General features: G+C 39.7%; 1 protein-coding gene across 1 annotated transcript; it reads right to left on the bottom strand.

The window, feature by feature from the left end:
* Positions 1-4,891: 4,891 nt before the first annotated feature.
* On the bottom strand, positions 4,892-12,622 carry LOC110915284 (DNA-binding protein SMUBP-2). The gene is made up of 6 exons (XM_022159960.2): positions 11,559-12,622; positions 10,325-10,917; positions 7,173-8,204; positions 6,882-7,050; positions 5,947-6,104; positions 4,892-5,316 (listed from the first exon to the last, which is right to left on the bottom strand). The coding sequence occupies exons 1-6, from the start codon at positions 12,307-12,309 to the stop codon at positions 5,074-5,076; spliced, it is 2,946 nt and encodes a 981-aa protein (XP_022015652.1). The 5' UTR covers positions 12,310-12,622; the 3' UTR covers positions 4,892-5,073.
* Between the last annotated feature and the right edge of the window lie 1,553 nt (positions 12,623-14,175).

Raw genomic sequence — 14,175 nt, 5'->3', positions numbered from 1 at the left:
AATGTAGTCTTGTCTTCGTCCTGGATTGCCATCTGCACCTGATGGTATCCTTTGTAGCAATCGAGAAAGCATTTCCATCTGAAAGACGCCAGTGAATCGATCTTTTCGTCGATCTCAGGTAATGCAGAACAATCGCGCGGGCAAGCTTTGTTCAAATCTTTGTAATCCACACACATTCTCCAGCCACCGTTTCCTTTTGGGACCATTACGGGGCTGGCCACCCAGGTTTGGTAACGTACTTCTCTGATGATGCCAGCGTTTAGCAATTCTACGATTTGTTCTTGCATAGCCTCGTGTTTTATGTCTCCAAGATGGCGTTTGGTGTGTACCACTGGCTTGGCATTTTCAGCGACATTCAATCTGTGTTCTGCTATATGCCGTGGAACGCCAACCATGTCGGCCGGTGTCCAGGCAAACACGTCCATATTCTCGAATAACAACTTCTTGAGTGATGCGCGCGTGAGTTCTGACATTGCCGGGCCCAAAGTGACTGTTTGCTCTGGGTACTTGTTGTTTAGGATCCACTTTTCAAGCTCTGCGCGTGGTATGGGTTTGCTTGTTTTTGCAGGTCTGACCTCGTCGGTCGCGAGAACTTCTTTGCTTGCATAGATTATGGCTATCCCTGTTTCTGTTGGGAAACCAACAGCTGAGTGTGGCCCTGAACAAATCATGCTGAAATCTCCTTGGGACTCTCTTCCCAAAAGGATATCGCGCCTTGAGTTTGCTGGTAAAACCATGAACATGACTTCTTCCGTTCTTGAATTCCTCCCATCTGAAAGTAGCACCGGGAAAGATATTTGGCCAAGAGGAAAGGCGGCTTCGTTGCAGAAACCAGTGAGTGGATAATCTACTGGCTCCAAGCGCGCCTTATCTTCTTGGTCTAATTGATGATTGAAACACTGCTCGTATATGATGTCCGCGGTGCTCCCCGGGTCTATAAAAATGTAGTCAGTCTGGTAATGGCCGAATACACCAGGAATGCCTATGGGTCTCCGCTCTCTTGGACCTCCTCGTACTATTGGGAAAATGGCTTGCCTTTCGCGTCATGAGTCGTCTTGGGCGCGCTTGTTATAATTTTTCTAGGGTCTTCTCTAGCCCCCCCGGAATCATGTGTGTTTCTAGCTTTCGATGTTTCTTGTTATCTGGACCCTCTTCCCTTCTCTGAATTTGGCGGTTGTCTTTTTTTTCCTCCTTTAACCAGATGGGTGAGCTTGCCACCTTTCAGAGCTCGTTCTATCTTTTGCCTCAAACTGATACAGTCGTCAGTCAAATGACCTGTATCTTTATGGAATTCATAGAAGAGATTTGGGTCTTGCCCCCTTTTGTTTCGCATCTGCAAAGGAGGTTTGAATTGGTGATTTTCAGTTGACAGAACTTCGGAAGGGGTTTTTGTTAGAGGTGTCCACTGTTTCTCTCTGTTTTCTTTTTTGACTTCTTTGCGGTGGCTGATTTGATTAATGGTTGCATGCGCGTCTTCAGCTGGTGGACTTCTTTCTCTGTAGCCAGATGTCTTCCAGGGTTTACCCTTGCCCTTCTTGTTTCGTCTGTCACTGGCATGCTGGCTATAGTTATACTGACGGCTATCATCGCCGGTCAGCTGTTTGTCAGTTCTTGCAATGGTCTTTGCTGCCTCGATGAAAGTATCCCAATCTTTGGGACCCCCATCTCTTCCTTTAACTCTTTTGATCAGATCGTCACATTTGACCGCTCTCATGAAGTGCGCGTGCGTCATCTTTTCCCCCACGTCTCCGATTTCTAGGCACTCCTTGTTGTATCTGGTGATAAAATCTTCGATGCTTTCGTGATCTTTCCTCCAGATGTTCAAGCAATCTGCTAGGTCTCTGGTGTGCCTGCGCTGCTGGGAGAAATGCGCGAGAAACTTGTGCTGGAAATCCATCCAGGATTTGATCTTTCCTTCTGGTAAACTGTCGAACCATGCACGCGTCGCGCCGACAAAGGTTTGCACAAACAGATGGCACCAAGTGGGTAATGACCAACCACCTACCACCCCTGCGCCGGTGAAAACTTGGAGGTAGTCATCAGGATCTGTTAGGCCATTGTACTTACCCACGTTGTGTGGCAATTTCGTCTTGTCAATATAGGTCGTTCCAATTTCTCTGATAAATTTTGACTTCTCAGCTATGCCCTCTAGACGATAACTTAACGTATTAGCATTTGGATTGTACCCCGCGCGCAGGGGGCTTATACGCTTCATGATTTGGTGGTAATCGGCTGAAGATCGTGCTTTCTTGCTTATAAGTTGTGTCGTCATCTTCATTGTAACTGTCCCATTCATTGTTTATGTTACGCGGACCTAAGCGACTGTGTACCAATCTCTTTTGTTGGTAAGTGTGTTGCACATAGTTACTTTCAGTATCACCATAGGTGTCGCGCGTGTCCTGCACGCTTTGTCTCCTGATGGTGGGTGTTTTCTCGTGTTGCTGATTCCGCGCGTGCCCATGCGCGTGTGCTTGCTGAGGAATCTGAGTACTTGGTGGTCTTTGGGGCTGAGTAACGAAAGCGGATTGATTAGCTTGTGCTTGAAGCAATGCTTGTTGTGCGCTTAGTTGCGCATAGACAAGGTTCAGAGACGTCGTTTGCTTCGCATACCAGGAGGCCAGAGTTTCTCCTTCGGGTAGCCCTAAGAGTGCTGAGAAGTTCAACTGTGCCTGAGCCGATGGTGCTGAAGGACCAACCCCATGGTTTGGCGTTTGAGCTCCTAGAGTTGACTGGTTGACTACCCCAGGAGGTGTTTGGAAGTTGGCTCCGTTTGTGGTTTGATTGATAACTCTGGAAGTGCTTCCAAAGAGATTAGGTATCTCATTGTTCACTCGTTGGGTCGTCTCGTGAGTAGGGTTCAATCTCTTTCTCCACTCGTTGATTACTGGAATCCTGTAAAACAGAACACCGGTGACTCACCACAAGGAGGAGAATAGGGGGGTTCTCTTTGTGACCACCATCCGGCGTGAGAATAAGCACTGCTTTGAGGAATAATAGTGTGTGTTAAAGGTGAAATGTAAGGAGAGCAGAATGTTCTACCTGAATGAGGAAGGGTCCCATTTATAGCCGAAGGATGAAGGAGGGAGGAGAGGCCTTGCCAGCTGCTACCGGGCGCCAGCTGTCCGACCAAGGGGAATATCCTCTTGGTCTCCCCTGCTGCACTCAGCGTAGTGGATAACGTGGCGCGCCGCTATTTGTCAAGGTAAGGGAATTGTATGAGCAGCTGTCGGCCTGTCCTAAGATCGTGCTGCAGGTCCATATGGCGTCTGATCATTGGTGACACGTGTTGTCCTTTTTGTCTGGAGGAGCATCTTTGGTGTCACCTGCGAAAGCTTCCAGAAGCTTCTAGAAGCTTCTGGATGCTTGGATAAAAAAGGGGTGTGGTCCCTGCCATGTGTGCATGGAATTGGGACCATACCTCTTCAATATGGGACTTGAACCTAGAGGTGTACAAAAAAAACCGGTTTTAGAACCGAAATCGGAAAAAAAAAACCAAAACTGTTTTTTTAACCGGATTTTTTATAACCGGTTTTAGAACCGAACCGAACCGGCGGTTGTAGACCGGTTAGGGATCTTAATCTTCGAAACTGGTTTTAAAACCGAAACCGGTTATAAAAAACGGTTTAAACCGGTAAAAATCCGTTTTTTTTTTTTTTTTTTTTTTGCATAAACCCGCTAAAAACCGACCCTAACCAGTTGGACCGGTTATTGTTTTGAGTAAAAAAAAAAACGGGTTAGTAATCGAAACCGGTTACAAAAAAAAAAACGGTTTTTGATTTTGATGAAAAAAAACAGTTCAGTTAAAAACCAGCCCAGTTATTGAAAAAAAAAACGATTTGTACACCTCTACTTGAATCTACACCAGTTTGATAGGGATAAACACTTGATGTTACTAGACCAAAAGCTCATCATCACCATACTTGCACATGTTTGTCAAAATGATATCATTACAACTTTTTACGTCTTTTTTTATTTATTGATCGATTCTTGTGGTAGATTGAAAGAAATCTTAAAATCAGTATGAAAAACAAAATAACTCTTTCATCCCTCTAGATTCTTACACTTATCTAAGGAACAAAGTTTTGCATCGATGGTTAATGGATATGATGTTGGATATTTACGTCTGGTTCGATAAGTCAACGTTGCCGACCGGGTCTTGACCCGTAAGAGTTACACCATGAGCAACGAACTAAAATCCACTTAACTAATTTAACTGGTAATTACGAACGATACGTGGATATTAAACTGAGAGACGTGTACATGGACCGGGTGAGACAAGAACACTCATCTCGCCACTTGTCATGCATGCATCCGTGCTACGCCACTTATCGCGCATGCACTCTTGCATCGCCACTTGTCGCGTACCAAGAATCTTGGCCAATTGCATCACATGCACTATGCATGTCATGCACTCGGCAAACATGCATATACCTCCATCCACAATTTATATGAGGGTTTGGTCTTGCATTTGAAAGGTTGGAAGAACTTGCAAAACTCTCAAAACTCTCCATCCACTATTCATATTTTATATATTGCTACTTATGCTACCGTTGCCTAAAAATGTACATATATATATTTCTAACATATATGTATGCATACATTTTTGTCAAAAGTGTTTTGACCAATCTTTGTAGTAAATAAATATATACATATATATGAACCGGGTTCATTCAAAAAAAAAAAATATATACCACGGACATCCTTCATATGACTAGGAAGCCAAGCCACTCTTGAGCTACGAGAGGTCGGTGTGCAAACTTATTAAAGATAAAGAAGGCTAGTTATAAACTTAAAAATGCACTCACTGAGCATCTATGGGAGCGATTGACAACTCGAAGAAAAAGAAAAGGTTATAACTTATAAGTTTTTCAGGGTGAAGACTCATAGCCGAGGCAAGCAAAGCTTAGGATTCAAATATAACAATTTAATAATGTACTTATAATTCAATGATTGTCTATACCGTAAAATTGACAAAATCTATGTTTCTTATTTACAGCTATGAAATATAAATAATGGTATACAACACAAACCAATCTCCTGAAAGAATGTACACCGGAGTATTGGAGACACTTTTTAACTTATCGAAGGCAACATAGGGTTCATGCCTAAGCCCGACCCGCCAAAACCACCAGGTTCCGCATGTTTCACTCGACCAAAGTATCTGATGTGGCGCAGCAGCCTTGCTAGAAATGTGTTGTGGCATATTGTTGAGCTGTCACATACAACTGCCACGTGTTTGCGGGCCCTGGTTATAGCAACATTCATTCGTCTACTATCACCAAGAAACCCGACAGCTCCCAAAGTGTTTGATCGAACCTTAGAAAGAAAAAAGATGGTTATTGTGAATAACTATGTAATGTTTCTATTAGAAAGAATGCAGAAAAACAGCCTTTTCAACAGTGAAAACCCGTTACTAAAAAAAAAATTCCCAGGACCCCATCAATACACTGCTAACTAATGGGAGGCAACTTTTAGGGGGTTAAAAGATCTTTTGAATATGTGTAATTATGTGCATAGAAATACACCTTTCACATAAATTTGAAGAAAAGTTTCAATATAAAATTATAAATCTTGAATGCTAATAATTTATGTAAACATTCAAAATTTAGGACAATATGAATTTGTCAACTCGATCTGACCCGTTTAGAGTTTAGACTCGAATATAAATTACCCATTTGACTCATACTTATGATACAACCTGACTTAATTAATTTTTTTTGGAGACATACCATAAATCATTTTACAAAAGTACAACTTAACTTTTAAAAGAATAGAACATTTTTAACAATATTCAACACAAAACACTTATGAAATTTGAAAACGAAAGTGTTTAACCCAGCCTGACCTGTTTTGACCCGTTTAAAGAATACCAGCCTAAAGTGCTTATCTTACCACCTTTATCTTAAAGAACAAAGTAAATAACTTTGGTTCAATTAATTTTTTTACCATAGATATGATGACTGCATCAGCTTCCCTGCCTTGAAAGCTATCAATAGTTGCGATTTCAACTCCCCTAGCCAATGGAATTTCATCTAGACTATCCCTTAGTAACTGCACTTGAGCAACATACGGAGATTGCACTGCAATTGCTGCTGGGCTCACGCCTGCATATAATATTCATCCCACATTAAATAAGTTAACTTATAAACGTCCACCGGTATACTTTTCACATTCAAAATCCGCACATATTTACCAGAGTTTCATGAAAAGAAACCGAGAACTATAATAATGTCAAAAACCGTATTGAAAATAAAACTTCATATAAGTTTATTATTCTTGACTACTCTGCTCCACCTGAAAACTACCCTGCACCTGCTTCGCACACATTTGTCCATTATTCACAAAAGAGTAAAATGCCAATTTCGTCCCTGAGGTTTGGCCAGTTTTTCAACTTTCGTTCAAAGGTTTGTTTTTCCGCATCGGGATCCAAAAGGTTTGAAATCTTGCCATTTTCGTCCAGCTCGTTAACTCCATCCATTTTTCTCCGTTAAGTCAGGGGTATTTTCGTCTTTTTACGTATATTATTTTTGTTTTTTATTTAGTAAGGGTATTTTGAATACTTGTACAATATGCTAAATGCTTGTACTGTTGTACATAAAGTAAAAAGGACCGAATTGCCTTTAAAGTTAACAAAAAGGACGGAAATACCCCTGAATTAACGAAGAAAAATAAATGAAGTTAAGAAGCCCGATGAAAATGGCAAGATTTCAAACCTTTTGGATCTAGATGCGGAGAAACAAACCTTTGGACGAAAGTCGCAAAACTGGCCAAACATCTTCACAGAACTAAAAATTCTATTTTTATTGCAAAGAAAAAGCTTCAAGATAGTTAATTAGACAAAAAAAATATTCAAAATTCAAAATAAAACCAAAAATATGTACCTGAATATATCAATGAGAGAACATGTTGAACAACAATATCCGCTTCCCCTTCGTTGTAAAACGAGCCTGTGCCAGCTAGATCTAATTGCTCCTCACAACCAGGTGATAAACTACCGTATGGTTTCCTTGTATCAAGTAATAGCAATGGGCATTGTGTTATCCATGTGGGCTGCGGTAAGGCACAAACAATATTCAATAATAACCTTGACTAAATCATTTTATTGAAACTATCAGATTGTTATTAAAATATAATCGTTTATTCGTTTTAAAACATATTTGGCACATCAATACCTGTACAAAGGGGGAATCAACAAGAAGATGAGAGGAAACCTTCTCTGAAGATTTCAGTAATCCACCATACATCTCCTTCGAAGCCCAGCTAGAAATTGCATCATTCATTCGATATTGTGTTGTTAATTTAGTAGCGAGAATTCCATCGTGTAAACTTATGGCTTTTTCCAATAAAGATATCCCGAGACCACCTTCTAAAGCTTTCCTAGAAAGAATCACGGGTGCCAGCTGGCACTGATCACCAGCAAGAATACACCTTCTTCCCAGCAATATCGGAATCCAGCAAGCCGGTTCGATTGCTTGACCCGCTTCATCAATAACCACAAGATCAAAAGCGTTTAAACGCCTGATAATCGGATCTGCTGCACCCGTGTTAGTCGTAAGCACGACTTGAGCACTACCTAACACTTCCTTAACCGTTTCTTTTTCTTTTTTCTTTAATTGCTTTCCCGTTTGTTTCAAAAGTTGTCTAATTCCAGCCGCCAGTGAATCATCTTTCAAACATTGTCTCAGATCCTTCCTGAGATCTGACCTTTTTCTCTCGAGTTCTGACCTAAAACTCGCGAGTTTAATGTTTACGATCTCAACTAACGATTTCGAAACAACAACCGGAGAAATACGTGCGGGATTCCCGAATCTTACGATGTTAATCCCGACATTTGACAGTTTTTCAACCATGTTATCCACAGCAGCGTTTGTGGGGGCGGTCACTAGCACGCGTTCACCTTGTTCAACAGCTCGGGTTATTATTTCCTTCAAAATACCAGTTTTTCCGGTTCCAGGTGGACCTTGTACGACCAAAACGGGTCGTTTTTTGTTCAAACCTAATGAAATTGCCTGTTTTTGAGATGAATCAAAGTTTTGTATCGATTTGGTTTCCGAAAGTTGTGATTCACCCCAGTCGGTGAACGAGTTATTTTCCAGCCATTTAATATCATCTTTGTCCCCAAAAAGCGTTGCTACAACGGCAATTGACGGGTTGTGCTTGTGCAGACCTTTTTTCTGAAGCATCATCAGGGCTTCACAATTACGCTGAAAAACATATATTAAGCTGAATTCAGAATCAGGTAAATGATATGCATATATTTCACAATAAAATCCAAGTAACTCAAGTATCACATTTAAATGTATTATTTTAAGAGTAAAATGCCAAAATCGTCCCTTAGGTTTGGACCCTTTTGCCTGTTACATCCAAAATAAGATTTTTTTGTTACTTGACCCCTGATGTTTCATTTTTGTTGCCATTTCTATCCCAATCACTAACTCGGTTAAAATGTATCGTTAACTCAGGCACGATTTTGGCAATTTACCCATTTATTTTTATTTTTAACTTTATTTTTTTCTTTCAAATAAAAAATATAAATATAATATAGAGTAAATAGAGTAAATTACAAGTTTTGTCTTTTATGTTAACACCTTTTTTCAGGCAATGTCCTTTGGCACGAAAGTTGACAAGTTTTGTACTTAATATTTCAAAATTCTGCACGTTATGTCCTTTAGCCCTAACCCAGTTAGAACTTTTGGTTAAGTATGGTCATGTGCCTTTTTCACCGTTTGAGGGGTTATTGTGTAAATAACTTATATACTACGAGGACTATTTTGTAAAAATAAAAAAAAAATATTTAATAGGTCATGTTAATTTCTTTCATATTAATTAATAAAAATAAAACAAAATATTATTGTACCACTCTTCTCTCTCTGTAACTCTCTCCCTTTATCACTCTTTCTACCACCATAAGACCACCATCCACCACCGTCTCAACCACCACCGCAACCACCATACACCAGCCTCAAACGCCATCCCCACCCTACCCCCAAAACGCCACACCCAGTCACCCACCCCCGCCTTTTCCCTGCACCTTCCGAACACCACTTGCCACCACCCTCAACTGACCACCTACACAAGCCGCTACCACCAGCCCCAATCAGCACCACCACCCCCTGCCCTTTCCCTTCACCTTCAAACCCTAGCCACTGTTAATAATAATCATCTTTAAGGTAGCCGACAGAGAGTAGGATTATGAATATAGAGACAAGTTATATGATTTGTGTTCATCGGTTAGACCGACTCTTTTCATTGTTATGTGTTATTAGAATTATTCGATGAATTGAAATCATGAATAACTTTTTTAGATTTTAAGATTTTGATTGAGGTTTTATTTTATTGTTGTTTGGATGATGATTAATAGCTGCTATAATCTGGGAGAATAAATTCTACTACTTCTAAATATGCTTAGAAAATCAAGAATTTCGTAGCTACATTAGTCATATGCTTTTATAGAATTTGAATAATGAGCTAATGATACAAATGGAACATCTGGTTTGATGATATTACATGCCTGGTCTTCGGGAATGAAAATTAATAAGTTTGGCCCAAAGATTTGTGATTGGGTTGCACGTTTAGGACCCATCTTTATTTGAAATGCAGCTACTCATGATTTAAGATTTGTTCTTGCGGGTGAAAAAAAACCTTCTTTTCTTCACATTAAGATCTGAAACGGTTGCGGCTGATTGAACTATTGAAGGGTAAAAGCGAGTCGGTGGTGGTAGTTAACGGAGATGGCAGGTGGGGGCTGGGGGTGGCGGTGATCGACCAGCAGTGGTGATGGCCGGAAATCTTGTTTACAGAGAGAGAGAGAGAGAGAGAGAGAGAGAACAGAGAGATAGAAGGTGTGTGTTTGTTTAGGGAGAAGGAAAGATATATCTTTTAAGATTTTATATATACAGGGCAAAAGACTAAACGACTCTCATGTGCAAGCCACATGACCATACTTAACTAAAAGATCTAACTGGCTTAGGGCTAAAGGATATAACGTGCAAGATTTTGAAACGTTAGGTACAAAACTTGTCAACTTTCACGCTAAAGGACACCGCCTGAAAAAGGGTGTTAACATAAAGGACAAAACTTGTAATATACATATACACAGATTTATATGTATGAAAATCCATTAAAAACTCAGCCCATTTAAAACTCTTGCGATATGAAATTCCATTAAAAATAAACGAGATAGAAATTAAAAAGAAAAAAAATTACCCTAAAATTTTGTACATAGAATCTTCATGTGCTCAAAAACCAAAAAAAGAAAGAACTTGTTGATCCAAAGTGTCAATATACATCTAATAAACACACACTATAACTTTTTAAAAATTACCTCATATGTAACTGCGTCAGCCAATCCTTGGATCCGATCTATACGAACGCTTTTACCGAACAACTTTGAAAAGGTGGGATCACCATGTCGGGATTCAAGAGCCACAGTGATACTACATCCATCTTCCCCTAAGTTATTAACAAAACCTTGCATACCCGAAATGGCACCAGCTGCACCCCTGCTGTCACATGTTCTCACGCAAACCATGTCACCGGGAGACAATGTTGTCGGTGGCAACCTATGATTTCCCTCAACCTTAAACAACACCAGATGCATGCCACCTAATCCTGTATAAGTACTGACTGCAAACAAGTTGCAGATTGTGTCGCATAACTCTTGTTCTGCTTGACCGTGACTAACAAGGTATTCAATTGGTTTGTTTGGATCGGAACTGGCGGCAGTAGGAGCGGCATCTAATTCCTGTTGGGTGAATTCCAATTCGGAATCCCTTTCGACACGAAGTAGGTTGGCCATTCGTTCTGAAAAATCATCGATTCTGGACTGAATCGCTTTCACTTTCTCTAGCTCCATGCCCAAAACGCCATGAACAGTTTTGGGGGTTGTGAGTTTTCTTGCAATGGCCCTATGCTGAGCTGAAGATTAATCATGTTGTAATTTCAGTACATAGGGTGTCAAATAATCACAAAATATTACTAAAAGAAAAACTAAGAGTGGTTGGATGTGCATGATAAAAATCAATCATTAGAACATACAGTCACTAGAGTTTGGATACTTCAGTTTATAAATATCCGTTATTTAGGGAGTGTTTGGCAGAGCGTTCTGAAACTAATTTTGCTTTGTGGAATAACTAGAATAAGATAACAGGATATAGTGTTTGGATGTGCTTTACAGTATAAAGTTGTGATGATCAGATAATCATGTTTGAGTGTGTGGTATGTTGTGATTATACAAGGATAAATATGTAAACTTACTCTTGAAGCTACTCCTAAACAGGCTATTCGATTTCGACCCCTAAATAATGAGATAATCAAGATTCAGGACAGTATTGCAGTACCCAAACACAAGAAAGTAACTTAAATACAGAATAGCTACTTTCAAAACACACCGCCAAACACCCCTTTATGGGTCATTAGTCATAAAATATAGCCAATTTATCCAACTCTAAATATTCAAGTGATTACGTGATATCTCTTAAACCACACATCCAAACACCAGCAAAAAACTTTCATATCATTCTTTAAAGTTTACCAACAACATGAAAAGACTAAATCACCTGATTTTGCAAGTTCCTTAAACAACTTCCACGACTCCGTCTTCTGCCAATCCTCAACCAAACCCTTCCCCTGAAGCCCCTGCAACACATCCCTAAGCTCCCTCTGAAAATGATCAAACAAAGTTGGATAATGAGTGCAAGCCTTCAAGCACACCGACTCAAGCCCACACGGCATCGGCACCGCACTCAAATAAGGCTGAGCCTGTATCACAAAAGTCAGCCCTGGACCCATCCTCTGCCTGACCTCTGCAAACTCACCTTGCAGCTCAGCAGCCCCAAAATCAGTAGCCATTGCTTTCATCCCTTGACTTATCCACTTCACCACACATTTCCCCAAATCTCTTCGCCCTAACGGATCGCCATTTTGCGATAAACTCCGTACATCAATCGGCTTACAGTCCGTATATTCATCTGTTTGCCGAGCACTGTTTCCTCCAGTGCTCTTCCTGCTACCTCTATTACCAGTACTGATACTAAATGTGGTTTTCGGTTTCAGTTTCGGTTTCTGTTTCGGTTTCGGTTTTGGTTTGGTTTGAGTATTCTTATCCAAACTGTTATAAACAGTGAGTCTCAACGGGGAGGTTACAAGTGAGGATAAACTGAAATCAAACTTACGGAAGCGAATTAGGGTTTGTGAAGGAGCTAACGTGCGCCGCATGGACTCTATCCTCCATCGGTCGGTTCCGACGACTCTATCGGCAGTTACAGTCACACCTCCGGCACCGGAACCGATGACACGCATCACCGGCATGACCGAATTGACTAGAAATGTAAACCCTAGATCGGAAGAAGTGAGAAATTGGAAAATAATAATAATAATTTGGAAATTATGTGATGGAATCTGGAATATAAGAAGATGAAGAAGATTCTTTGAAGCGTTTGAAAATATATGGGTGGATGGGTGGCGTTAGCGGGATCACAATTTGAGTTCCGATTGGCTGTGTGGTTGATTGGTGATATTCGCGTGTGTTGTAGTTTGTTTGTTTGTTTGTTGACGTGGAGTGTTCTTCTCCTCTGTTTTTTGGTTGATGGAAAATGAGAAGCTCACCCGCCCCACACTCCACTTGTAACGAATATAACTACGTAAGACTTAAAAAGGGTTGTTTCTACCGATTTAATATCAAGATATTTTTATTATTATTACTTGTATAAATATTTAATTAATTTAATGGGTGTTAAAGCTTATAGAAATATATGTTTCCTTATATGAGAATTCTATGAGAGTACCGGGGCATCCTTCAGGTTGAGTGTACCGGCTTAGCGTATATGTTACTTCCTTATATGAGAATTCTTTGAGAGTACCGGGACATCCTTCAAGTTGAGAGTACCTACTGAATAGGGTAGTTTATTGAGCATTGGTCATTTTGATGTTCAATGCTCTTGGGTAGTGTAATGAACTTTGGGTTGTGGCCCTATTTGATTTGGGTACTTTAGGTTGGATTTGGAGAAAAATAAGGTGGTTATCTCTCATCAGTTTGTGTCATTTGGGTACTAAGGCTTGTGCCTCTAGTACCCTGATGAATTAATTGGGTTTTTGATTATACTCATACCGAAAGTTAGACTTGATAGATGATGGGCATGACCGGTGGTTAAAAATTTATGTAGCTAGAGCCTAGAGTTATATGGTATGTAGATCATTAGTTTGGTGGAGTTAGATCAATCAACTTAATCAATTTAACCACATGATTTTTGGTGTTTGTATGATTGTTTCTCTGTTGTTTATTGCCATTTCGTCTAGTAATGAGTATCTTCGGGTAGAGTAGAAACCTTTTTTTATCACCAACTCACAAAATAAGAGTATATACAAGAAAATATGGGTGTTTATCATACCGGTTTTGGGTTTTTCGAGTTATTTGAATCGTGATAGTCGAATTGAAATTTCGAAACTGAGCTGGAATTAAAAATCCATTTCGTAAAAGGAATTCAACAATCAGTTTGGATGCTAGCCTGAATGGAATACTAGAAAATCAAATTTGGTTCTATCAGATTTAGTTTTTTCAAGTCAGGTTTTAATTTTAAGTTGAATAAAGAACACTCTTATAATAAATCTTGGTGATTATCTGATACATTAGATGTATTTTAGTTTTAAATAGTTTACATCACATAAAATGTGATGTGGAGATAAGTAATATAACACCCCTTTAGACCCCCAAGGGTTAGGCAATGTATAAAAAAAGGGGGTCACACCGAATCTCATATGATTTTTTTGTTACCAAACTTGCTAACACCATGGGATGTTCGAGTGTTTGTACAAGAAAAGGTATTAGATCCTCTGATCATACCATGTGGTCTTAAACAATCGTCTGAAAAGATAAGACATGCTAAACAATCGTCTGAAGCGCTCATCGTCCCTACAATAAACGCATTTATTGATTAATTATGTTGAAAAAATGGACATTTCTATTACCTATCAATAGTCATTCAAAAAGTAAGGTATTCATTTTGTGATTATTGTGCTCATTTTCTCTTAAACTTCAAATAATATTAGCATGTTTACCTTATGAGCTAAGTTAAGAAATGTAAATAAAAAACCTGGATTTGCTATTACAAAGGGGCGTATCTCAACATGCAAGGAATGGTGAGTTGTTGGTATAAATGAGTTGATCTGAACAACACT

Source organism: Helianthus annuus, chromosome 16, assembly GCF_002127325.2.
Source record: "Helianthus annuus cultivar XRQ/B chromosome 16, HanXRQr2.0-SUNRISE, whole genome shotgun sequence".
In the NCBI taxonomy this organism is placed as follows: Eukaryota; Viridiplantae; Streptophyta; class Magnoliopsida; order Asterales; family Asteraceae; genus Helianthus; species Helianthus annuus.
This window is presented reverse-complemented; position numbering and strand designations above follow the sequence as displayed.